The 25,352-nt window shown below is 45.2% G+C and overlaps 1 protein-coding gene across 3 annotated transcripts in view; it reads right to left on the bottom strand.

Annotated features, from left to right (window-relative positions):
- Nucleotides 1-6,609, bottom strand: part of CAPN3 (calpain 3) — a 140,424-nt gene extending 133,815 nt beyond the window's left edge. For all 3 annotated transcript variants that reach the window (XM_088471193.1, XM_088471194.1, XM_088471196.1), the window contains exon 1: nucleotides 6,195-6,609. In XM_088471193.1, coding sequence (XP_088327319.1) covers nucleotides 6,195-6,446 — 252 coding nt within the window. In that variant the 5' untranslated portion in view covers nucleotides 6,447-6,609. The remainder of the gene's footprint in view (nucleotides 1-6,194) is intronic.
- Nucleotides 6,610-25,352: the final 18,743 nt, after the last annotated feature.

Raw genomic sequence — 25,352 nt, 5'->3', positions numbered from 1 at the left:
AATATATAGTTTACAGCTACAGTATTTCTGGTGGTAAGACTAAAGAGCAGAGCCTATTCTGAAGACTAGCTATACGAGTATTGTGGTAACCAGTATGAAACCAGTATACAAAGCAGAGCTTCATTCTAGGGACTACAGTAATATGCTAAACATAGCTCCATTCTGACCAATTTAAAAAGTAGAACTTTGTCCTAACAGCCAGTGCATACTTTAATTACATCTGCCCATGCTGCCACTTAAAACGATGATAATGAATCATTTGACCTAAATAGATGATATATTATAGGCTACAATAGATACACAAAATCATAGTGCCCCCCATAGATAGATGTATAAATCATAGTGCCCCCCCATAGATAGATGTATAAATCATAGTGCCCCCCCATAGATAGATGTATAAATCATAGTGCCCCCCCATAGATAGATGTATAAATCATAGTGCCCCCCATAGATGTATAAATCATAATGCCCCCCAGATGTATAAATCATAGTGCTCCACATAGATGTTTAAATCATAGTGCCCCCCATAGATGTATAAATCATAGTGCCCCCCCAATAGATAGATGTGTAAATCATAGTGCCTCCCATAGATGTATAAATCATAGTGCCCCCCCATAGATGTATACATCATAGTGCCCCCCAATAGATGTAGAAATCATAGTGCCCCCCAATAGATGTAGAAATCATAGTGCCCCCCCATAGATGTATAAATCATAGTGCCCCCCATAGATGTATAAATCATAGTGCCCCCCATAGATAGATGTATAAATCATATTGCCCCCCCAATAGATGTATAAATCATAGTGCCCCCATAGATGTATAAATCATAGTATCCCCCCAATAGATGTATAAATCATAGTGCCCCCCATAGATGTATAAATCATAGTGCCCCCCCAATAGATGCATAAATCATAGTGCCCCCCCAATAGATAGCTGTATAAATCATAATGCCCCCCATAGATTTATAAATCATAGTGCCCCCCATAGATGTATAAATCATAGTGCCCCCCCAATAGATAGATGTGTAAATCATAGTGCCCCCCAATAGATAGATGTATAAATCATAGTGCCTTCCATAGAAGTATAAATAATAGTGCCCCCCATAGATAGATGTATAAATCATAGTGCCTCAAGTAGTATTAAAATAAATAACAGTGCCCACTTGTGCAAAGTAATCAAATTATTGAAAGCTTAGTGAAGATTTTAGGTATTGTCCTTCCGAGTCACAGATTCGCATTCAAAGTGCACACTCCATTAGCTCAATAGTGATGGTGGACGGTCCGTAGTCTAGCATGCAGTCTCTACTGTAACAAGGTCAATGTCAGGGGAGCTTTTCCTTACCAGTGCGCACATGTGATAACACTACAGGACAGACATGTAAAACAATAGTACATTATAAAATAATAAGAATGCATTGATGTAAAAGGAGAGTATCACATTTTATTTTCTGCTTTTCATCTTCTTACTACCAACTATATATGAAGACTTCCCACCAGGGACAAAATAAAACAGACTAAGGGGACTATTTCTAAAATCTCGAGTTTTAGACACGATAATTATACTTTCTTATGGCAGCAATAGGAATTATGGATCACTGAGATGTAACAAAATACAAATGGAGGGACAGTGGCTCCCACCAGAGCCCGTCCCTGCGATGTGCTAAAATAATCGCTAATATGATCACTTAACTTTCACTTTCGGGGCCCAGTCGCGTTACTGCGCATGAACGGTCTCATGATTCTGCATGTGCAAGCGAAGAGTATCGGGGAGGGATCCTACAGATTCCCTCTGCTGGTAACTTTTGCGAACTGTGGGCCTGATTAAGAGCAGAGTGATGTCAGTAGGGCCGCCCACAAACGGCAGGCGTTTCTGCAGGAACGCCTCCGTTTGCCCAGTCACCCCCCAAAACAGGGCAAGCTGTCAATCACCATTGACAGCTGCCCCGCTTTGGTGCGAGACCCGTAGCGAATGGAGCGCCCATCGTTAACCAGGTCTTGCGCATGTCGGAGCCGGCTCTGACGTGCGCATGCGCAGTGGTCAAACATGTAAGCTACAACCCTAACAACATCGGAAAACTACTGTAGATATAATCAGGGGATCTTTAATATTTGCAGATACCCCCTGAAAACAAGTGTTTTAGGGGGATATCCCTCATATATTCTTTGATAAAAATGGCTCTTAAAAGGGGCCTATTCATCAACACTAAAATAACGTTTTTAAAGGACATTTTCCTTAAAGTTATTTTAGTATTCATGAACACACTTAGCACAGGAGGTATCACTGATATCTCCTTACTAAGTCCCCCTGCGTTAATTTCCACACTCCCCATACATTAGTATGGGGATATGGAAATGATGGTATTCATCAAATTCCGAAAATTATGTATTTTCGGAATTTGATGGTGTTACTATCCGCCACTGTGAAGTGGCGTGTAGTAGGTAACACTTGCCTGCTTCCAGCTGGGCAGGTCCTCCGGCGTCTCCCTCCGGCGCTCTGGACTCTCCTCTGGCTCCGTCTGCTATGCTAACATTGTGTTCTCCCCAGCAGAACACAATAAAGTTTAGAAAAAAACACAACTTTTTTTTTTCTAAACAGTACTGTGTTCTGCTGGGAGACCACATGACAGAATAGCAGATGGAGCCAGAGGCTGCTGCGCGGGCAGGTGAGCGGAGGGGGGACACAAACTTACGGCAGGTGTAGGCAGTGCTGATCATGCGCTGGTTTTACAGATGTAACAGCGCATGCACTGTTTCCAGCGGCGGTAAGTTAGAGGAGGCAGGGATAACTATTTCCCGAAAAGCTGTCATCGCAAAAATGACAGCTTTTCGAAATAGCTAGTTATGGGAATGATGAATTCCTCCGGTAATTAGGTAGAACTCCATGCAAGTTCTAAACCTAATTACCTCCTGAGAAACTTTAGGTATGATGAATAGGCCCCAAAGTCTTAAAAAAGTTTTGGTTACTGCAGTACACACAGTACACTATGCCGGAATTGATAGCTCCTTGCCACTCACATGAATCCTAGCCCGTGCCCTATGGTTTAAATCTTTTGACTAATTTGCCTCATTTTCATTGCGTCATGCTAGGGAATCATGTTTCAGAATAGGTTTGCACAATACTTAATTGTTATGGGTTACTGGTACATTTCTTGAAACTCAACCTGATTTTGCCATTCAATATTCAATATATAGTGTAACTTTTTATACAGCATTGTATGTACAATTTGTGAATTCCTAGGTTTTCTGTATTTCTTTAATACATAAAAATGTAGTTTGTTGATAAAATGGAGGCCTAGCAGAGATCACTGGAATGGCCACTTTATACTGTAGTGTGCTCATCAGTTTGGAATTCATTCACAATAGACAGAATGCTAGTATAGACCTTGCTATCCCTGTGTGGCCTCTTGTGTGTTGTACATATTCTGGCAAATTTCCATTGAGATTAAGACCAAGCTATGGGATCTATGTACTAAGCCACAGAGAGAGATAAAGAGGGCAGAGGTAAAGTACCAAACAATCAGCTCCTGTCACTTTGCAGCCTATCCATTTACTAAGCCTTGGATGGAGATAAAGTGAATGGAGATAAAGTCCCAACCAATCAGCTCCTAACTGTAATTTTTCAAACACAGCCTGTGACATGGCAGTTAGGAGCTGATTAGTTGGGACTTTATCTCCGTTCACATTATCTCCATCCAAGGCTTAGTAAATAGACCTGGGTTAGTTTGAAAAGTGACAGGAGCTGTTTGGTTGGTACTTTTCTCTCTCCAAGGCTTAGTACATAGACCTTACAATTCCATATTAACAGGAGAAAAAAAAAAAAAAACTTAAGTAATTTATAGAAGACATCTGAAATCTATGTGATTTAGCTTTGATAAATTAATTCTCATTGGGCATTTTTCAAGCAAGTTCTGGCCTGGCTGGCTTGCGTTGAATAGTGACAAAAATATGACACAAATTCATTTATCAACGAGTTTTATCAGTTGTGTATGATAATGGTGCTCCTGCCAATCAGCACATAACTGTCTTCTGTTTCAAAAATAACAGTTTGGAGCTGATTGGCTGGAGCACCATTTATCATACGCAACAAATTTTAAAATTATGAAGACACTCTTTTCTCACCTGTGTTTGAAGTGAATAAGTAGTTTATGTAATACAGGTAGATGCAGAAAACACTCAGGAGGGTAAACTACTCTGACCTGCACTATAAATGTAACCAGAGATGAGTGGTTTGGATTTGACTTTGTTCACTTTGCTAAATTAGTGCAAGTTCAGATTTTATCTTATTGGCTTTCCAAAACGGGATGTAGTCGGCATCCCGGCGTGCAGGATGCAGACGTTCTAAATACCGGCGCCAGTATCCCAACCATCGGCATCCCAAAGGGTAAGTATCTGGGTACAGGGAGTGGGAGGTTAGGTTTAGGCATTAGGGGGGGAGGTTAGGTTAGGCATCGGGGAAGGGGTCTTAGGTTTAGGCACTAGGAAGGGGGGCTTAGGTTTAGGCACTAGGAAGGGGGGCTTAGGTTTAGGCACCAGGGAGGGAGGGCTAGGGTAGGGGTAGGAAAAATACTCACCATCACTTGCAATGGGTATCGGGAATCTGGCAGTCGGGATGCCGCTGTCGGTATTGTGACCAGTGGCATCCCGACAGCAGGGATATCATACCCAACCCATCTAAAACATGTGAGAGCCGGAAAGCCAATAAGATGCTGTTTTTGAGATCCAAACATAACTGAGTAAAGCGAACTGCTTATCTCTAATTTATAATCTTTGAGTTGCAAGAATATAGAAATTTCTTTTCATGAAAACCAATGACATAACTATATTATTATCTATTTAGGGTTTTCGTATTATTTTGGGCAGGTGCTTTTGTATTGTATAGCGACTTATTTTACGATTTCTAGTATGGCATAAGTTACGCTTCATATTATGAATACTGTTCCAGAAGCTAAAAGTATGCCTAAATACTGTTTATATGTGGAGTTCTTCACTTGTGGGCCTTAATCCCATAATCCTCTCTGTAACCTATTCTGTACTTCCAACTATTCAACTCATTATTAATCATGTTTTAAATGGAAATAAAAATCTCCAGCCTCATAGTGTTATTTATTGGGATGTAGCCAGGAGAGTCATACAGATGTGACCTCAAACACCGTGGCTTCAGTCGCTCCAAACAGCCCCTCACTGCGCGCCAGGTTCCAGGCAATATAGCTTCAATTGTGCGTCTTATTCACACATATAAAACAACTGGAATTGGCAAAACTAATCAATTTGATGTGCAACATTGGTATATCTGTGATGCGAATGAGTCTGAATCTGTATACGAAGACCTACAACGCAGCGACCGCGGCTTTTTATTGTGCCAAGTTCCGCTGTGCTTAATCTGCTACTTTGTACATGTTTAACACGAATTCCTATGCAGTTAAAGTCACAGCCCAGTGTCTGTAGTAGACTTAGAGTGCATCATTTATAGAAAAAGACAGTAAGCTACACCTCTTGGACCGCCTCAGTCGCGCCGTAAAGCATATAGATGTCAGGGGGTATATTTACTAAAGTGAGAGTTTGTAAGTGGAATACCTAGCCAGAAAGCGCTACCCATGGTAAGATGTAAGACTATCACACCTCATTGCTGCCACGTTCCTCAGGGACTGACTATAAATATAGTAATGTCTCTGGGGATGCCGATAATCTTTTATATGATTATTGTGCATAAATCCCCAATTTCTCCCCTATTATATTTCGTTTTTGAAGACAAATACTTAATTTGTGGAATAAAAAATTTGTGAAAAATACTTAAGTACATCTGAACAAAACTAGAGACAATCTGATTTGAAGACAGATTTTGGTTCCCAGTAAAAAAGGCATAAGAACTCCTTGCTTATGCAGTATGTAGATATTGCTTACAGGCATTTGTCAACCTATTAAATGTTACTTGTGTTTTAAGTTAATTATTACATATACAATTACATATACAGCACTACATACATCCAATTGCAAACTTCCTCAGATAAACAGTTATTCTAAAATAATAAACTAAAAAGTTAGCATTTTTTTTGATGATTTAAAGTAGTCAAATATGATTTTACCATCAGGAAAATTGTACATTTAAGAAATCCAACAGATTGATACAAGTACTGGTGAAAATCACACAGCCATAGAGCGGTTAAACAGATTATTAAACTAAAAGCAACATCCAACCTTTGGTCTCTTCCAGACGATGTTCTTCACTTTGGTGGCTTTTTGCCCAAACTCTTTGTAGCCCAGTGACTGCCCTCCGGCCGGAAAGATGTCATCCTCAAACAATTTCTTCTTGTTGATGTACTCCTTTCTTAAGGCATCATAGTCCTGTCCTTCAAACTTCAGTGGCTTGATGAGGGATCCTTCTCCATTCCGACGATCTCTTTCCCGGATCACCCGGTCACAAAAGAACCCCGAAGGGATAAAAGGCATGGCTTCGTACAGGATTGGGTGGGTGACACTAGTAATCAGCCTCTTCCAAGTTCACTAGGCAAATATCCAACCAGATAATTCCCTTTTGGCTACAATGTAGTAAAATATCGGTTCACAGTCATTAAGAGCTGCAACAGCTCCAAGCAACTGATCTATGGCACTCGTACGTTTGAAGGCTGGTGGGTTTTAGCATGTATGTAAGCTGTGTTCATACATGAACTTGAACAGGACAATAGCTATTGCAATGCTTATTTTAATTTTTCCCTACTCTTTCTTTTGCTCTGCATTAACATGTAAAACAAATAGCACCCTGGCTTGTCCCTGTCTCAGCAGAAGGCATTCATCCTTTTAAAAACAGTTGTCAACAGAAAAGAGCACAAGCCTTTCTAAACAGACAGTATACACTAATCCTATACAACTGAATGGATACATAGGGGATCTGCTCTGCCCTATTGTACGGGGCTAATGAAGCCTTCACTCTCATGTGTCCACATCATATTAGTTTGGCATTACTACACGGCTACAAAACGTGGACTTAACTGTGCGAATGTTAAGTTTTATTGTAAGTCTGCAGATTAAAAAGTAATTTAAAAAACAAAACAAAACACACAACAACAATTCTATATATAGTATAATTTGTGTCGTCAATGAGCCACACTGGACTAAGTTGTCAAAAAGTCAAATGAAGAAATACTAGTGTTACACACTGAAATATTTTTGAAACAAAAAAAAAAAAAGTGGTCAATCCTCAAAATAGGCTGAACTGGGGGACTGCTAAAATTAAGTGTCAGGATAATTTAGGAAGGGGTGCTCAGTGTATCAAGCTTGACTTTGTTAGCCAACTTTAGCTGTCATTAGAAATTGTGTCCTATGGGCTACAACAGTGCCATAACTAGACTTTTTGGTGCCCTGGCCAGAGAGAGCATTGGTATCCCCCCCATTTTTTTTTTTAACTAGGGACATAAGATAGTGCACCTGAAAAAGGGCCATGGCCTTATGTGGAAGGGGCAAGGAAGAGATAGGGGAGACCAGGAGATGCTGGGGATAAAAGAAGAGGAAGCTACAAGTGAGAATGATAATAAACAGGAAAATTGACAGTTCCAAACAGCGCCCCCTGTGCCATTGTACTAGTCCCACTACCCTAGATATGGCCCTGGGCTACAGTATGCAATATTTTTTTTGCCAAGCCCTGAAGTGATCACATAAGCAATCATTTTGAACTTTAGCCTTGGCCAGGATGAGCGAGCCCGTTGCCCAGAACTGTCCTCATGGTAAATAGTCCCGAATAAGTATTCCGAATCGCTGTAAAGTGTGCAGTGGCTGGCTGGGCCGGGGGCAGAGTGCCATGTGCCCCCTGGGCCGCAGCGCCATGCGGGCCGTGGGCAGCCTGTGTCTCTGTGACACAGACTGCACTGCGTGTGTAGCGGCTCTGGCAGCTGTGTGTTTGTTTTGATCAGCAGCCAATGAGAGTCTTACAAACTCTCATTAGCTGCTGCTGCCCCCACTGTAGGAACCGCTCCATCTTCCGGCTCCCGCAGTCGGCAATGGGAGAGATGTCATGGCGTCACTACTGGGGGCGCTGCAACAGGGTGACTACTTCTACTGGGGACACTACAAGGGGGGGACCACTACTACTGGGGGCACTACAAAGGCGGGGGACTACTACTACTGGGGGCACTACAAAGGTGGGGGACTACTACTACTGGGGACTACTACTACTAGGGGGGAACTATTACTACTGGGGGCACTACAAGGGGGGGGGACTACTAGTGGGAACTACTACTACTGGGGGCACTAGAAGGGGGGGGGTGGACTACCACTACTGGTGGCACAACAAGGGGGGGACTACTACTAGGGGCACTACAAGGGGAGAGGACTACTACTAGGGGCACTACATGGGGGGAGGGGACTACCACTGGGGGCACTGCATCGAGGGACCACTGCTGGGGGCTCTATGCAATACTGGGGGTACTGCATAGGAGGGAGACTACAACTGGGGCCACTATTTAAGGGGCACTGCATAAAGGTTACCACTATTGGGGGCGCTGCATGGGGTGGACTGCTACTGGGGGCAATATATAAAGGGGCATTGCATAGGGGGTACCACTATTGGGGGCACTATATAAGGGGCTTACTACTGAGGGCACAAGGGGCACTGCACAGGTGGGACCACTATTGGGGGCACTATATAAGGGGCTTACTACTGGGGGCACAAGGGGCACTGCACAGGGGGGACCACTACTGGGTGCACTGTATAAGGGGCACTGTATAGGGGCAGGCACTACTGGAGGCCTGCATAAGGGGGTCCTCTCCTGGGGTGCAGGGGGGCACTGCATATGGGCACCACGACAGGGGGCTGCCCCTAATCTTTATTTTTACTTTACATTAATCCCATATGGACCCGCCTCCTCCCTGGAACACTAGGGGGGGGGAGGCGCCATAGCACGCATGTTCTTCGGGCACCCTGGCTACACACTACTCCTCTGCCAGGGCCGCCTGCATGCATTTGCCCCCCAGGCTAAAAGTTGCCAGCCAGCCACTGGAAAGTGTGGCACTGGATCTGGCATTTTAAAACATGGACTTTTGCATTTATGGTTTACTACAATAAGACCATCCTGCCCAGTTTGCTTATCAAAACAACTACAAAAGTATTTTCTGTGAAATTGTTTAACATTGTTAATATTCTCAGTGGAGCTCTATGGGCTCGATTTATTAACATTATTTTTACTAAAATAAAGTGAAAAAGGATGTTTTCACACCCTTTTCACATTATTTTAGTATCACCTACAGATACTAAAGGGCAATTGGAGTAGAATTCGTAAAATTCTACTCCAAGCCCTAATTATCACTTATGTTTAGTAAGCAGATTGCATTTCCCATAATTGTAATGTAAAATGTGATCTGGCCAAAGTTACTAAAAATAAATTGTGAAAAATACCGGGGAAAGCCCTGGTCTTCACCAGTTACCGGACTCCTGCGCTGCTCTAACGGGCAGAGCAGAGCCCGGAGCCGGCCCCAGTGACCAGCTGTGTGGTCTAAACAGACCGCAAGCTGATCTCTGCTAAAAAAAAGAAAAAAATTAGTAATAAAGAAAATAACTTACCAGAGTCCAGGGACTGGAGAGCGGGGCTCCAGTTATTTCCACCCTCTGGTCAGCTGGTCTCCCATACTGCACTGGGGCCCGGTCGTCACCTGACCGGGTCCCAGTGCAGGATGGGATGTCAGTTGAACGGAGCCACGGAGGACATCTCGAGAGCACCAATCACCGGAGGTAAGTGTAATTAAGGGAGAGGGCGGTCGCGGGGGGCGGGGCCGGTCGGCGCATGCTCTGGCACTTGTCACTGTATTCTATGCGAAAATACCGTGATAAGGCTGTGGAGGGGATTCGCAGGGACAGAGCTTTATCGCAAGCTCTGTCCCTGCAAGGGATTTTTAGTAAATCCCTGTGGTATTGCCTAAATTCGCAATGCGAATTCAGTCGGTAATATCACACTACAATCTGCATTCAAAATGTGTATTGTAGTAAATAGAGCCCTATGTGAACAGACTTTAATACTTCCTCAATTGTGCAATGTCAGTTTTTTGCAGTGCAAAGGATAACTATCTGCCATACTCTACAGAGTAGTAATATAATGCATTGTACAAAAACAGAAAATACATTGCCAAAAAATTACAGTGACAGAAATATTGAATACAATATTCCAAGAAAGAAGAATAAATTTTATTATTGTGTACTAAGTCTTGGGGAGAGATAAAGTGTACGGAGATAAAGTACCAACCAATCAGCTCCTAACTATCACATTACAGGCTGCTTGAAAAATGGCAGTTAAGAGCTGATTGGTTGGTACTTTATCTCTCTCCAACGCTTAGTACGTAGACCCCTAATGCTGATCATATTACGCAGCACTGTACATTGAATATGTATTTATTCACAGGAGTCCCTGCTCCATTGAAACGTACATTCCAAAATCACTGTCACAGAAACAATACACACTGGGATCCATTTTGTCAGAAGCCAGTTCACCTACCAGTATGCTTTAGGACAGTGGGAGGAAACCGGAGCACCCGGAGGACGGACGGACGGACGGACACACACACACACACACAATTTGCACCCAGATGAGTCCTGGTCAGAGCTGCACCTATTCCCCCAGTGCTGTGAGCAGAGCCGTGTGGTGCCCTGTGCCAGACTTTTTGGTGCCCTGTGCCAGATAGAGCATTGGCGCCCTGCTCATTTTTTAAAGGGACATAATGCACCCAAAAAAGGGCCATGGCTTCATGGGGAAGGGCCAGGGAAGAGATAGGAGAGGCCAGGAGATGCTGGGGATGAAATAAGAGGAAGTTATAAGTGAGAATGATCATAAACAGAAATTTGACAGGCCCGAACAGCGCCCCCTGACCTGTGGTGCCCTGTGCAATGGCACCGGCCGCACTACCCTAGCTACGGCCCTGGCTGTGAGGCAGCAAACCTCGATGAATCCTGTGTTACAACCTCTGCCATTCATATCTACTCTCATTGAAAGCTATTCAGGCAGGTATATTTCTGGCCCGTCCCACGGGTCCTACAGCACACTCTGTTTTCTTTGCTGAAGAAAGTACATTTATAGCAGCCTAAATAAATAATGGCTGCTGGGCACCCATATCCCGTACATGTAACCACTCTCAGAGCACTATGTGGAAAGCAGACAACATTATTAGAGCAATCAGGTGTCCACATCCGGCAATAAGATGGAAAAATGCCCATAATCAAAGTAGAGACCCCAGTGTGACTAGGAATCAGGTGAGAGTGTAATGGGTGCATCACAGCCAATTTGTTGCTAAGAGTCACTATAAATGTCAATGGAAACTGCTAAAAGCGCACAGTGACTGCCAGGCACTACTGCCATATTGGCTTATCCACTTTCATTATTTCTGTTGGGCGGACCCATTAGCTGATGAAGAACAAACACAGTTATCTCCAGCAAGCCTGATAGATCTGAGTGGAGTCACTGAGACTGCCAATGGTGAGTGGAGCTAACACAACATACCTGTATAGGGGCTACACTTGCATCTAGAATGACTATTTTACAATTTTTATGCCATTTTACTAAATATTGGGATATTTTAATACAATTTGGGCCTGATTCTAAGTCAGACGCTGCGTCGTCTGTGTGTGCGTCATCTGCTGGTCTTGCGCCTGCAACTTCATGTAAATACCGCTACGGCTGCCCAGGCGCGTGTCTGAGTCAGAGTATGGCCTCCAATGTGAATAATTATGTATCTGAGTGTGCAAACACTTCAGCGACACACCCCTAACATGGAAAATTTTGATGTGTCTGAATAACCACCTACCAGTTGCCACCATGGATTGCTCGCTCATTTCTGATGCCATCCATCTCCATCACAATGCGCCTCTGTGCGTACACACCATGGGACGCATACGCTGTGCAACTTTATAGCCACTTAGACAAATGCGCAGTTGCAAAAAAATAAATAAGTCACGCAACTCTGTGAACATCGACACTGCACATGCGACTGAGAATCAGGCCCTTTTTCTGCAGCATTAACTTAAATAGAATTAAAATCAGTATAAAACAATAACCATAAACGTGCACCATTACTATCTTGGGGTGTGGCCTAATCGCGGGAGGCGTAGCCACGCCCCGTTAGAATAAATGAAAATAACCACGTCTATTTGCGTGCTTGAGGAGGGAGGCGCTATGAGACCCTCAGACTGGCGCAAATCCGGGGGTGGTGGGGGCGCGATCGGTGTGACCGGAGGCAGCGATCTCCCTGGTCTCCCATTGCAGCATGTGCTGGGCTGCTGACAGGTAAAAGGGAGGAGGGGCAGCATCGGACCCAGGGCCTCCAACAAGACTGGTCAATTTGTACCCATGACCCCCCCTATCGTCGCAGAGGGATTTAGATTTGGGACAGTGGCGTAAGTTCATCCCAGATGCCCGGAGGCAAGTTATCATTTAGTGCCCCCCTATCCCCCATATTTACAGCCATAAGTGGGGTGAATATATTTTGGGTGATGGAGGAGGTGCCCCTTCAGTGCTGGCGCCTCAGTTGTCTCCCAGACTTCTGCCCCTGATTTGGGAGGGGTGTGTCCAAACTGATATCTAAATTGCAGTGTACATATTATAAAGCTGTCCAGTATTTGTGGGCTACATGCAAAAGCAGCCAGTATTTACCCCGCATGCAAAAAATGTATGTATTTGCACCATAATTGCCTACTTTTGAAAATGCATTTCAGGGACAATTTGTTGATAAAAACACACCGATACTTTCCAGGAAATGCATGTAGCCATAGGGATCATTGTGCCTTATAACCAATGCAAGGAAATTATACTAATGATCCTATTTGAATGTATATATCTGTTTTTTTTCTAAATAACAGCAACTTCATAGTGGGGAAAGGTGCAATCAGAGAGATTGTTAGACTCTTCAGGGAGACAGGGAGATTGCTACTATTTCAGGGAGTCTCCCTGACAATCAGGGAGAATTGGCAGATATGATTTGTACCCCTCCCTTGCATTGCAACATGGTTTGTCCAGGTACACAGTTACTTGCTCGATCATACTCTGGGCCTGATTCAGAGCCGGACACTCTGACCAGCGCGCTCGCTCTGAATCAGGGCCCTCCTACCTGAAAATGGAGCGGCTTCTTAGACGCTCGCATATCTATATATAGCTATAGCGAGCGTCCATGATGATGGTCGCGATGGTCAAGACCATCGCGACCATCGGGCTTGCGATGAGACCCTGCGGTAGGGTCTCGTGGCCGCAAGCCCTGGAGTGATTTTGGCTCTATCAGAGCCAAAATCACTCCCACTGACATCACTTGTGATGTCAGTGGGGCTGGACCCAGACGGTAGGCGTTCCCATGGGAACACCTCCGTCTGGCAGCCACGCCCCTGGCACGCCCACCAAAGGGGGCGTGCTGTCAGTCACCATCGACAGCACGCCCCCTTTGGTGCGAGACCCGGAGCGACAACTTGGCTGTCGCTCTCCGGGTCTTGCGCATGCGCACGACGGAGCTCCCTCCGTCGTGCGCATGCGCATTAGGGCACCATCGACCCGCTTGCGAGAGTCCTGCGCTCGCGAGCGGGTCTGAATTAGGCCCTCTGTTCCTAAATCTGAATCAGGTCCATAGATCTGACGGAATGGGTATGTGATGCCAGCTGTCGGGATGCCTCCTGTCAGAATACCGACAGCGGCATCCTGATGGTTGGTATCCCGATAGGGGTTGGGTAAGTATACTTACTCTCCCTTCTTGTAGCCTAAACCTAAGTTTCCCACCTTTGTGCCTAAACCTAACCCTCCCCCTTAGTGCCTAACCCCCTCCAGTGGTGCCTGGCCCTAACCCTCCCCCCTAGGAGTACCTAACCCCAACCTCCCCCGAAAACCTAACGCTAACCCCGCTAACTTACCTAAACCTCCCCCTCCCACCCCCTCCGCGACTAACACTAAGGGCGGAACGGCTTACCTTCGCTCCGGAACGCATCTTCCTGGATTCTGACGTTGGGATTAAGATAGGTGCCAGTATTTCGACGCTTATCTTAACTCCCTTGTCGGGATTCCAGCGTTGGCATTGAGTCTCTTAACTACATCCCGATCTGACAAACTAGCAAAGTTTTACCAGAGTCTGAAAGCCTGTAGATGCAGTAACCACCTCACAGTTTATAATATGCTTTATACAATTACAGTAGCTGATACGTACATATATTAATACAGAATTTACATTATTCCCTGTAAATTATATTAACAGTGGTAGAAACAGAAAAGGAGGGGAGGGATATGGAGAACTAAAAGACAACAATAAGGGACCGATTCAGAGGTGCATGCAGTCACCACGTCTTTTTGTTAGAGATGTGCTGTTTGGTGTTCCTGAAATACAAACACACCCGAACTTAGGGCTTCCAAGACGCATTGAGTCCCAGTTCGGAATCACTTTGGGGTTCCGAGTTGAAAAGAGTCCCGATTCAGTTCAGAACTTGGATTTAAAAACCGAACTTGGGTTTTGGATTGCATGTAAACAAGTCCATGTTACATGAGTTTAACGATTTTTTTAAATGAATTTTAGACATTTTTAAGGAATCTAAATCCAAACCAAAACACTTGAGTTTGATTTTGGCAAAACCAAAACATGAGGATGAATTAGAACCAAAACACAGGGATCGGCACAGCTCTACTTTTTGTGGAGTGGCGGCTGTGCTAATATGCAAATGCTACTTTCAGCCTTCACCTTGTGTACTAGCATGCGGCAGAATGTGCCAACTCTGAGACGCCCACTTTCAGTGCCCATTCACATTGCATCACTGCCAGTGGTTCTTGATAATTCACCATCGATGCACCATCAACACTTGCACCAGCTCTATAGCAGTTGCAGTGTGTCAGTCTGAACATGGCCTCTGTGACTGCAGCGCTGCGTATGAGAATGCAGCAGCTTTCACTGACTCACCCAGGACACCCCTATAACATGCATACGCAACATATTGTTTTTGCGATCACTTCAGGCCATCTCCCAGTCACCGCCAAGGACCTCCAATGGCATTCCCTTGCCAGTTCCGATACTAGGGGTCCCGTATGTAATAGTGATTTATGTGTACACTCATGCGCTATAGGGGTTTCCAGAATATTTTGCGCATGCGCAGTAGCAAATAATTGTGACATCAGCATTGCAAGCACTTAGCATACACCTCTGACTCAGGCACTAAATGGCTGTCACCGTTGATGGCTTCTGACAGTTCCCACGTGGGGAGCACCACTGACTAACCAACATCACTACTAGTATATTTTATAGACACTTAGGGCCAAATGTAATAGGGTGTCTGTTTTGGTAAATTGCGAGTTTGGTGCTAAACTCGCAATTTTTCACAACTCTCCAATGTAATAGGGTGTCTGTTCACTAAAACTCGCATTTTTCAGAGTTACTAAAACTCTCCATTCTCAAACTCGCATCCAGATGTTTTCACATTGAAAACAATCAACTCGCCCAATGTAATAGGGTGTCTGTTTCAGACTCGCAAAAAAAAGATTACCAAAAGTCCCCAAATAATAGACCTGCTTCAGGCTAGCGAGTACATCCTGAGCAGGTCAGATTAACACAGAAACATGCACATATCCATGAGATATGTACATGTTTCTGTGTGTACTTATGTAAAATGTTTTTAAATAAAAAAAATTACGTGCACCCCCTCCCCAAAAGCATAACCAGCCCTGGGCTTTATAAAGCCTGTTCTGGTTCTAAAAATACAGGGGCCAAAATGCGTATGAGGCCCCTGTATATTAAGAACCAGCACAGGGCTTTGTTGAATTGGTCCTGGTTCTGGAAAATCAGGGGACAAAACGAGTAGGGGGTCCCCTGAAAATTCCAGAACCAGCACTGAACTCTTTCTAGCGGGGGGATAATGCCACAGCCAGGAAAAACCTTTCACCGGTTTCCCCAGCCAAAGCATTATCCCTGACCGCTAGTCAGTCCAGGCCGGGGATCCCTGGGGAGCTGGGTACCCCCCAATAAAGGGGTACCCCTCTCCATGGCACCCCAGGCCTAGACTGATAGCCCGGGGCTATCCCCGGCACCCTATGGCCGTGGGTGCCGGGTTGATAGTGTTAGTGTAAAGTGTAAAAATGAAGTTTCCATATTGTCTTTAGTTGTAGAACCACAAGTACCAGCAAGCCTCCCCTGCATGCTGGTATTTGGAGAACCACAAATACTAGCATGCTGGGCATTACGGGCCCGCTGGCACTTGTAGTTCCACAACTAAAGAAATACGTAAATAAACAAACATACACAGTGAAAGTAAACTTTCACGACATTGTAGCATTGATGTAACCACAAGATTAACCTCTATTAATCTTGCGGCTACGATGTAGCGGTTCCCACCATAGACTTCAATGGGGATTTCACACCATAGAAGTCTATGGGAGACACAGGCTGGCCTCATTCAGCTAATCAGGGAGCTGCTCCGACTGAGATGCTCCCTGATTGGCTGGCGGCCTTTTCAATGACGGGGCACATGCGTACCCCGGTCATTTACGCGGAGCAAAGGTATGTGTACACACATACCTTTGCTCAGTCCGCATGGATCGTTTTTTTGCGTTTTTTTATTTTTTTAACCCCTGGATTGCCTACTTGGACAAGTGGACGTGATCGACACATAGGAGAGGTGAGTATGGATTTTTTTTTCCAGGTACCCCTATGGATTACTTCGGATACTAGGTGAGTATGTGTGAGTGTGAGTGTGCATGTATGTTTAATTAAAATTTTACTTTCACTGTGTATGTTAGTTTATTTACGTATTTCTTTAGTTGTGGAACTACAAGTGCCAGCGGGCCCGTAATGCCCAGCATGCTCGTATTTGTGGTTCTCCAAATACCAGCATGCAGGGGAGGCTTGGTGGTACTTGTGGTTCTACAACTAAAGACAATATGGAAACTTCATTTTTACACTTTACACTAACACTATCAACCCGGCACCCACGGCCATAGGGTGCCGGGGATAGCCCCGGGCTATCAGTCTAGGCCTGGGGTGCCCTGGAGAGAGGTACCCCTTTATTGGGATAATGCTTTGGCCGGGGAAACCGGTGAAAGGTTTTCCCTGGCTGTGGCATTATCCCCCCGCTAGAAAGAGTTCGGTGCTGGTTCTGGAATTTTCAGGGGACCCCTACTCGTTTTGTCCCCTGATTTTCCAGAACCAGGACCAGCTCAACAAAGCCCTGTGCTGGTTCTTAATATACAGGGCCCCCCTACGCATTTTGGCCCCTGTATTTTTAGAACCAGAACAGGCTTTATAAAGCCCGGGGCTGGTTATGCTTTTGGGGAGGGGGTGCACGTTTTTTTTTTAAAACACATACAGAAGCCATCACAGATCTCACTGATCTGTGATGGCTTCTCTAAAACTCGCACCATTTAATGCTATTTGCATTGAAAGGTGTCAGTTTACGTAGTCCTAAACTCGCCTAAACTCGCAAATGCAGTAGCCTCGAGCTGAAAAGTTCGCAGGCTATTGAATTTGCGAGTTTCAGTACAAACTCACACTTTTTAAAAGTGCGAGAAAGTGCGAGTTTGTACTGTTACTAAAACTAAGACCCTATTACATTTGGCCCTTAGTGTCCTAGCATTGGGTTATTCTTTGTCAGTTAAAAAGAGAGACGGACATAAATTCATATTTATCATTTTCCATTGGTTATTTGTCCCTTATTTTCCTCTCTGCAGTTATTGCCCATTCTTTTGCTATTGGGTAACAGAACAATGTTGCTCAGTGCACATGCCTCCTAACTGAAAATAACCATTTTGGAGTCTACATACTGTAACGTTTTTTCTAATAGATAGAGCAAAAAAATAAAAAATAAATAAACAGTTAAAATGACATACAAAGTTCTATGAGTGCGAGAGTGACCTTTGAATGTATGGTCCATGCCACAATGATCCTGTGACTACTGCAGGCATCTTGCTTACCTTGTGGATACTGTAACTTGGCATTGGATGCTGTTTAAAAGCAGCTGTTGGTCCTATCAAATGAACAGGAACCTTAGAGTATAACTCCTTTTCCCATATGACTCACAAGCAATTTCTAGAAGTAATAAAAGTATGCTGTGGGCACTAATGCCTACTAATATTGATAATTAGGGAAAGTTTGTGAATTTATAACAGAATCGGTGTTTGAAGTATAGTTGGCAACATATTTTAAATGCAATTTCAAGTCCATTTATTTTCCTATGAGCATAACAAAGAATTCCCTATAGATATACAGTATTATGATATTAAGTTAAAAAATAATTGATTTCTAGAATAGCAGACACTGCTGAAAATGCATATTTAATGAAAGGTATATACATAATCCCCAATATTGACAGTGGAAGGATAGAAAAAGGAGGCATGGCCATTTCAGAGAGGGAGCGCATCTGAATCACAGAAGCACAGCTGAGCGCACCAGTGACAGGTATGCAGAGAGAAGTGCTGAAAGGAACATACCTGCCAACTGCTGGGCAGATCGGGGCAATGTAGATTTAGCCCTTAAATCAGGAAACTCCCACTGAAATTGCATGGCTCCTCATGAATGTGGTGTGTCCCCATCACAGAGGGGGCATGGCCACACCCTTGGGGTGATCTATGTAGGTCAGCACTGATTGGGACACCTCCCATCTATCACCAATGGAGGGACAGAGCTCTCCAATTCAGGATGTCCCACTGAAAACAGGATTGTTGGAAGGTATGCTGGTAACCAGACCCATTCCAGAATTTTTGGTATACCTGGTGAATAAAATGTACAACCTGACTTAGAGATGTTAGGGGCATGAAAAAAGATATTGGGCAGTTATTTCAAGGGTCTAGATTTTATTTAAAACAGAATCAGCAAATGTGTTTTGAGAGTGGATAGACCAATTAAAAGCCACAATCTTTGAAGTGCGCTTTCCGATTGGTCCTCCCACTCTCACCCATCAGCTTATCAGTCCGGCCTGTAAGAGTCCCAACGGGACTCTGATTAGAAAGAAAGGACACTTTGGGTAATGCAGACTTAGAGCAAATGTCTAACAACAGACAAACCTTCATCCAAACATCATATATCAAACTCCTTGATACATTTCAATAAGCCCATGTTCCTGGATTTTATACGTCATTTTTTAACACTTTGTTGAAGTTAGGCGTAGTCTCCAGATTGATTCCTTAAGGGAGACTTCAATCCCTAACCTAAGCCTTTTGTACTTCTGCATATGCGCAGCGCCATCTTGTCACTGTGTTACAGCGCCACAGGGGAAGACAGATGTACTCCACATAGCTTGGTGAGACCCTACGTTTATCACTTGACCCACTAATAACACTAGTATATTGTACCGCTACCGACATACAGTGACTAGGTTATGGTCTGTATGGTCTGTTCAAGCTCCGCTCAATGATGAGAGTCTGTTACATACATAACCAAATACAGCAGTACATCCAGATTAATGCTGAATAAACCACTTCACTGGTTAAGACTGGGCTGTCCACTGACTTCAGGGCATCCGTTGGTGTGTTCCATTAGTCTGACAATCCACTGCCAATAGTACACCACAATATTTAAGCTGTAAATAGGACATGTGACATATGTGTGGATCATCTATCAAAGAACATCAGTTTTTACTAGGGATGTGCGCTGACCCCATGTTTTGGTTTTGGATCTGTATCTCCTTCAAGGTTTTGGATCTGGATTTGGTTTTACAAAACCACATTTGCGTGTTTCGGTTTAGGTTTTGGATCTGTATTTTTTTACAAAAATGATGTAAACAGCTAAAACCACATAATTGGGGCCTGTTTTTGTTCCTACAGTGATATTAACCTTAATAACAATCATTTTCAGGCATTTTTATCCATCTCACAGCTCACATTATTGATTTCACTATTTTTCACCAATATAGGCCAAAGGCTGCAGCGAGCTGGCTGGCTAAAGTAAGCGACAGAGCAGCGGCACTAACGCAAGGCAGTTTACAAAAATATAGGACATCTATGAAACATTGCCACACAGTAGTGGCAGACAGGATGGCAGTTTAATAAACTATAATAATGTCAGTCGGCAATGCCCCAAATTGTGCAAAATGAAAAGAAAAGAGGTGCAAGATGGAATTGTCCTTGGGCCTTCCCACTCACTCTTATGTGGGATATTAAACAGTTTAACAAACCAAGCACTTTAGCGACAAGGACTGACACTTTTGTGGCTGAACTCCTTGGTTTGTTTGGGCCCTCACAAAACATTTTTTGGAAGGACTACCTTCAATTATTAAGGAGGAGGTTGATGATGAGAGTGTTGGTGGTGGAGATTGCATGTTATGGTCCAAACTGCTGGTAGCTGATACTGGACTGCTTGTTATTAATTTATAAATTATTATAATTTTGTTATACAAATTTGCATGAACTTGCTGCAAATGACGTAACAGGGAGGAGGTGCCTACTGTAGATGGTTAACGTCCCTTCCTCTGCTAACTTTGGCTTTACAAATGGAACAGATGCCTTCACAACTGTTGTCAGAATTTAGATTAAAATAATTCCACACCCAAGACGTGGCTTTTCTGGCTTTCCTTTTATCACGAGCAAGAACTGCTGCCACTGGTGGCTGATTTATGCAAGCAACATCCTCATCATCATGCTCATTAGCGTCAGAGAGGACACAAATTTTACCCCCATCCTCCTTTTGCACTATCATCCTGGTTTTCTATTATTTCACCCTCTAATACTAGCACAGCCGTCATGGCATCAGTGATCTGCTGTGCAACTGGGTGCAGTGGCGTAACTAGGGTATTTGGAGCCCAGGGCAAATTTAAAAATGGAGACCCCCCTATATGCGCGTACCGAAGGCACTCGACGCAGAAAAATGGGTGTGGTCACTTAAAAATGGGGCATGTCAACATGACACACAACCCTTTATCGTCACTCTGAACATTCCTTTCCATATAAACCTTAACCCCAGTAGTGCCCCTTATACAGTACTCCCAGTAGTGTTCCCCCTTATGGAGTGCCCCCAGTAGCAGTCCCCCCAATGCAGTGCCCCCAGTAGTGGTACTTCCTTATGCAGTGCCCTTTATATAGTACCCCCAGTAGTAGTCCCCCCTATGCAGTGCCCCAGTAGTGGTACCCCCCATGCAGTGCCCTTTATATAGTGCCCCCAGCAGCAGTCCCCCCCATGCACTGCCCCCAGAAATGATCCCCCTTTTCCAGTGCCCCCTGTAGTGGTCCCCCCAGTGCAGTGCCCCTAGAAGTAAGCCCCTTATATAGTGCCCCCAGCAGTAGTCCCCCCCCATGCAGTGCCCCCAGTAGTGATCCCCCCTAGGCAGTGCCCTTATACAGTGCCCCCTGTAGTGGTCCTTCCTATTTAGTGCCCCCAGTAGTGGTCTCCTAGTAGTAAACCCCTTATATAGTGCCCCCAGCAGTAGTCCCCCCCCATGCAGTGCCCCAGTAGTGGTCCCCCTTATGCAGGCCCCCAGTAATGATCCCCCCTATCCAGTGCTCCCTGTAATGGCCCTCCATATTTAGTGCCTCCAGTAGTGGTCCCCTAGTAGTAAGCCCATTATATAGCACCCCCAGTAGTAGATTCCCCCCAGTAGAGGTTCCCCCTCCCGATGCAGTGCCCCCAGTAGTAGCTCCCCCCCCCCGTAGTGCAGACACAAGTTAAAAAAAATAAAATACACTTACCTGAATCCATGCTCCCGCCGCCACCAGTCAGTCCTCCCGGGCTGGCGCGCTCTGCATTATGGGAGAGATGTCATGACATCTCTCCCATTACCCACTGCAGGAGCCGGAAGGCGGAGCTCACAAGTGAGCTCCAGCCCGGCTCTTGCAGTGGGCGCTGCAGCAGCCAATGAGAGGCTGTCTGACTCTGATTGGGTGCTGGATAACACACACATCGCTGCTGCGCTGGCGGCGATGTGTGTGTTAAACTGCACAGCCTGAGCCCGCTTCCCACCATCCTCCTGGCGCTATTAGGCAAGTGCTGAGGGGGAGGGAAGGGGCTCGGCAGCGCAGCACAGGACCGGCGCTGGGTGCAGGGAAGCCTAGCACCGGTCCTGTGTAAATGTGTAGTGCTGAATGCACACACTGCGGTCGGCACTACACTGCCTAACTAGGACGGGCCGGACTATGGCCGGCAGCAACCCCCGCGCTGCCGGTCCTACGGCGCCCAGGGCACACGCCCTGCTCGACCCCCCTTAGTTACACCACTGACTGGGTGACAGCTGTTATACTTACTTCCTCTATCAAAGGATTGTTTAATAGTCAATTGTTTTTTTTTAATTACTACTAGTAGTAGTCATCTTGGTCCCTTTCTGGGATGAAGATCCATCCCCAGCAGCAGCAACAGGTGTAGCACTCAAGGATCCTTCTGAGGAATCACAAATAGGAGAGGAGTCAGTCATGCTTATGAAATTGGATGCAGTAGGACTACTTCCGATCACGATTGAGGATGTTGATGATGCAAGTGTTGGTGGTGGAGTTTGCAGGCACTTGTATCTAACAGAGAGACGGGAGCAGTTAGATGACGCTGGACTGATTGTTATGTTTTTAGCCAAAGATTCTGAATTTTGAAAACACTTTGGAATTTGATGAATGTGCTGAATGTGACGTAACAGGAAGGAGGTTCCTATATGGTTTAGGTCCTTACTGTTGCTTGGCAAAGGTTACAGATGGCTTGATCGCTGTCGGTGGTAAATCATACTGAAGGCCTGATGCGGAGCCGCTCGTAAGCGGCCGCTCGTTCGCTCAGTGCGGTTGAAAATCGTGTGCTCGCAAAATAGCGAATGCCTGCTAATTTGAGTGACAGGATGAGGCGTTTGTGGGTGGTAACAGGGGAAGGTGCTTGAAAACGGGGAGTGGAGATCCGAACGCAAGCGTGCCAAACGGTCAAAACGGGCGTTTAATGGGAGTGCATAATTAACAAAGCAGCGTCATTGACCACGTCACTTGGTTGTTTTTTAGCCTGAACTGCTCGCATGATTGTGGTAGGAAAATCGAAACACAAGCACTGCGAGCAGGTCATACGCCTTTCGATGTACTCGATTAATCAAATATTTAGCGGAGATGACATAGGATGCGAGCGGCCAGGGGGAGTTTTTTCCTAAATAGTGAGCGCATGTTTCGTTCGCTCGTTCAGACATAGAGGAGTCAACAGAACGCAAAGAGCGAGTGCTTAATTTAAATAGCCAGCCCCTTTTGCTGAACGAGCGAGTGCAAATAGCATCCGGCTCTGAATCAGGCCCTGAATCCATTTAGAACACACTTAATAACATTCAGTAAAAATGTATTAGAAATATTCAGCCTATAATAGCAGCCTCATGTGTACATATAAATATAGTAGTAAAAACGGGCAATAGCCAGAACTGTATCAGAGATGAAGTCCTTATTGAAAAATAACAATAACCAGTCCACTGTCTGGGATATAACGCATATAGGGCCTGATTCAGAGCCGTTCGCTATTTGTGGTCGTTCGTTCAAAAACAAGGGGTGGCTATTCAAATGATCCGTTCGCAAATTGCAGTCTGTTCCCACCTCTAAGTCTGAACGAGCGAGCAAAACATACGCTCGTTTTTTTGATAAAAACGCCCCCTGGCCGCACGCACCATACGTCATGTCCGCTATTTATTAGATTAATCGAGTACATCGTACAGCGTATGAACTGCTCGCTATTCTTGTGGTTGGTGTTTTCAACCGCTATTTTGCGAGCAGTTCTGAGTTAAAAAAAACCAAGTGACGTGGTCAATGACGCTGCTGTATTAATTATGCACACCCTTAAAACGCCCGTTTTGACCTTTAAGCACGCCTGCGTTCGGATCTCCACTCCCCGTTTTCAAGCACCTTCCCCTGTTACCACCCACATACGCCTCATTCTGTCACTCAAAATAGCAGGCCCTCGCTATATTGCATACCAACGATTTTCGGCCGCACTGACTGGTTCGCGCATGCGTACTAAAAACCGTACGCATGCGCAGATGTGCGAACATCGCTCGGAACGAGCGTACTGCCGCTAGCGAGTGGCTCTGAATGAGGGCCATAGCGCTTGTTACAACGTAATCGAGTACTGTTGTGCAGCATTGTTACCATATATCAGCGTGCTGCTCGTTTGTTCCTCTCCAGTGACTGCCGGCCAGGCCTCACCCCAAATACACTCTCCGTTCAGCCGCTCCAGACCGTGCCTTTGAGGGGTAGTGTTGGATTTTACCTGGCCGCATTCAGCTCCGTCTCCTTGGTAAGGCAAGCTGTGTTTGTTGATCACAGGTCCACTTGATGACACAGCCGCTAGGTCCCGCTCTGCTTATTTCTCCCACAGTTCAAACATACTGTAGGTCTCACATCTCTCCATATTATGCTGGTTATTTCCTTTTAAATTAAGGTAGTTACCATTCTGAGGGACTGATTCAGAGCCGCTCGCAAGCGGCTCGATGTTACCTCAGTGCGCATGCGCCGCCTCCGGCGTGTGCATGCGCGAGACCCATCCAGCGACTGGAGCTCACTTGCTACGGGTCTAGCTACAAGACGGGGCGGCTGTTGATGGTGAGTGGCAGCTCGCCCCATTTTGTAGGCGGGGAGGGGGGTGGCTGCACTAACGCAGGCATTCCCTTAAGAACGCCTGGCATTTGTGGGCGGCCCTACTGACATCACTAGTGATGTCAGTAGTGGACTTCCTGCTCTATTAGAGCAGGAAGTCCACTCGGGCTTGCGGGAGCTGAGACACTACCACAGGGTCTCCTCGCAAGCCCGATGGTCGCGATAATCACAATGGACTCCAGACCGCTCACACAAGCTGTGAGTGGTCACCCACAGCTTTGCGAGTGGGCTGGAGAAAAAAAAACAAAAAAAAAACACGACCTGATTCAGAGCGAGCGCTCGCCAGCAGCGAGCGGCTATGAATCAGGCCCTGAGTCCACAGCCGGATAAAGTGCAGAATAAAGTATTTAAAATTTGAGGCTGCAATACAAGTTGAAGGCTGCAATAATCAGTCTATATTAGACTCCCAAGGGATTGTAAATTATTACATTATAGATCTGTAATGTATGGGTGCAGATGACTAGATTGGGAAATTGTTAAATTGGGCAACAAATAGTCAAATCCTTCAATTGTGGTTTTTTAATTGCTGATGTATGGGGCCTTACAGTTTGTGCCCGGCGGAGACCATTACATGGCACTTGTCTCCTGTTATCAACCCCATCTCTAACTGGTAATAATAATATGCACAATAGTGGAACAATTATCATCTGAAGGCTCCAGCAGTTAATCTAGGGTAAAAAAAACCCCCAACTTTTTAAAACAGGACATATACTGTGTCATAGGCGTCTTTATAATGGGTGCAAGGTGTGCGGTGCACACAGGGCCCTGGATCCAGGGGGGCCCACACCACACACAATGCTACCATAGGTAATTATACTTACCTCTCCGCCGATCCCGATTTGCTGCTCCGCAG

Source organism: Taudactylus pleione, unplaced genomic scaffold (genome assembly GCF_031769625.1).
Source record: "Taudactylus pleione unplaced genomic scaffold, aTauple2 ptg000113l, whole genome shotgun sequence".
Lineage (NCBI taxonomy): Eukaryota > Metazoa > Chordata > Amphibia > Anura > Myobatrachidae > Taudactylus > Taudactylus pleione.
The sequence above is the reverse complement of the archived record's forward strand: the minus strand, read 5'-3'. Positions and strand labels throughout refer to the sequence as shown.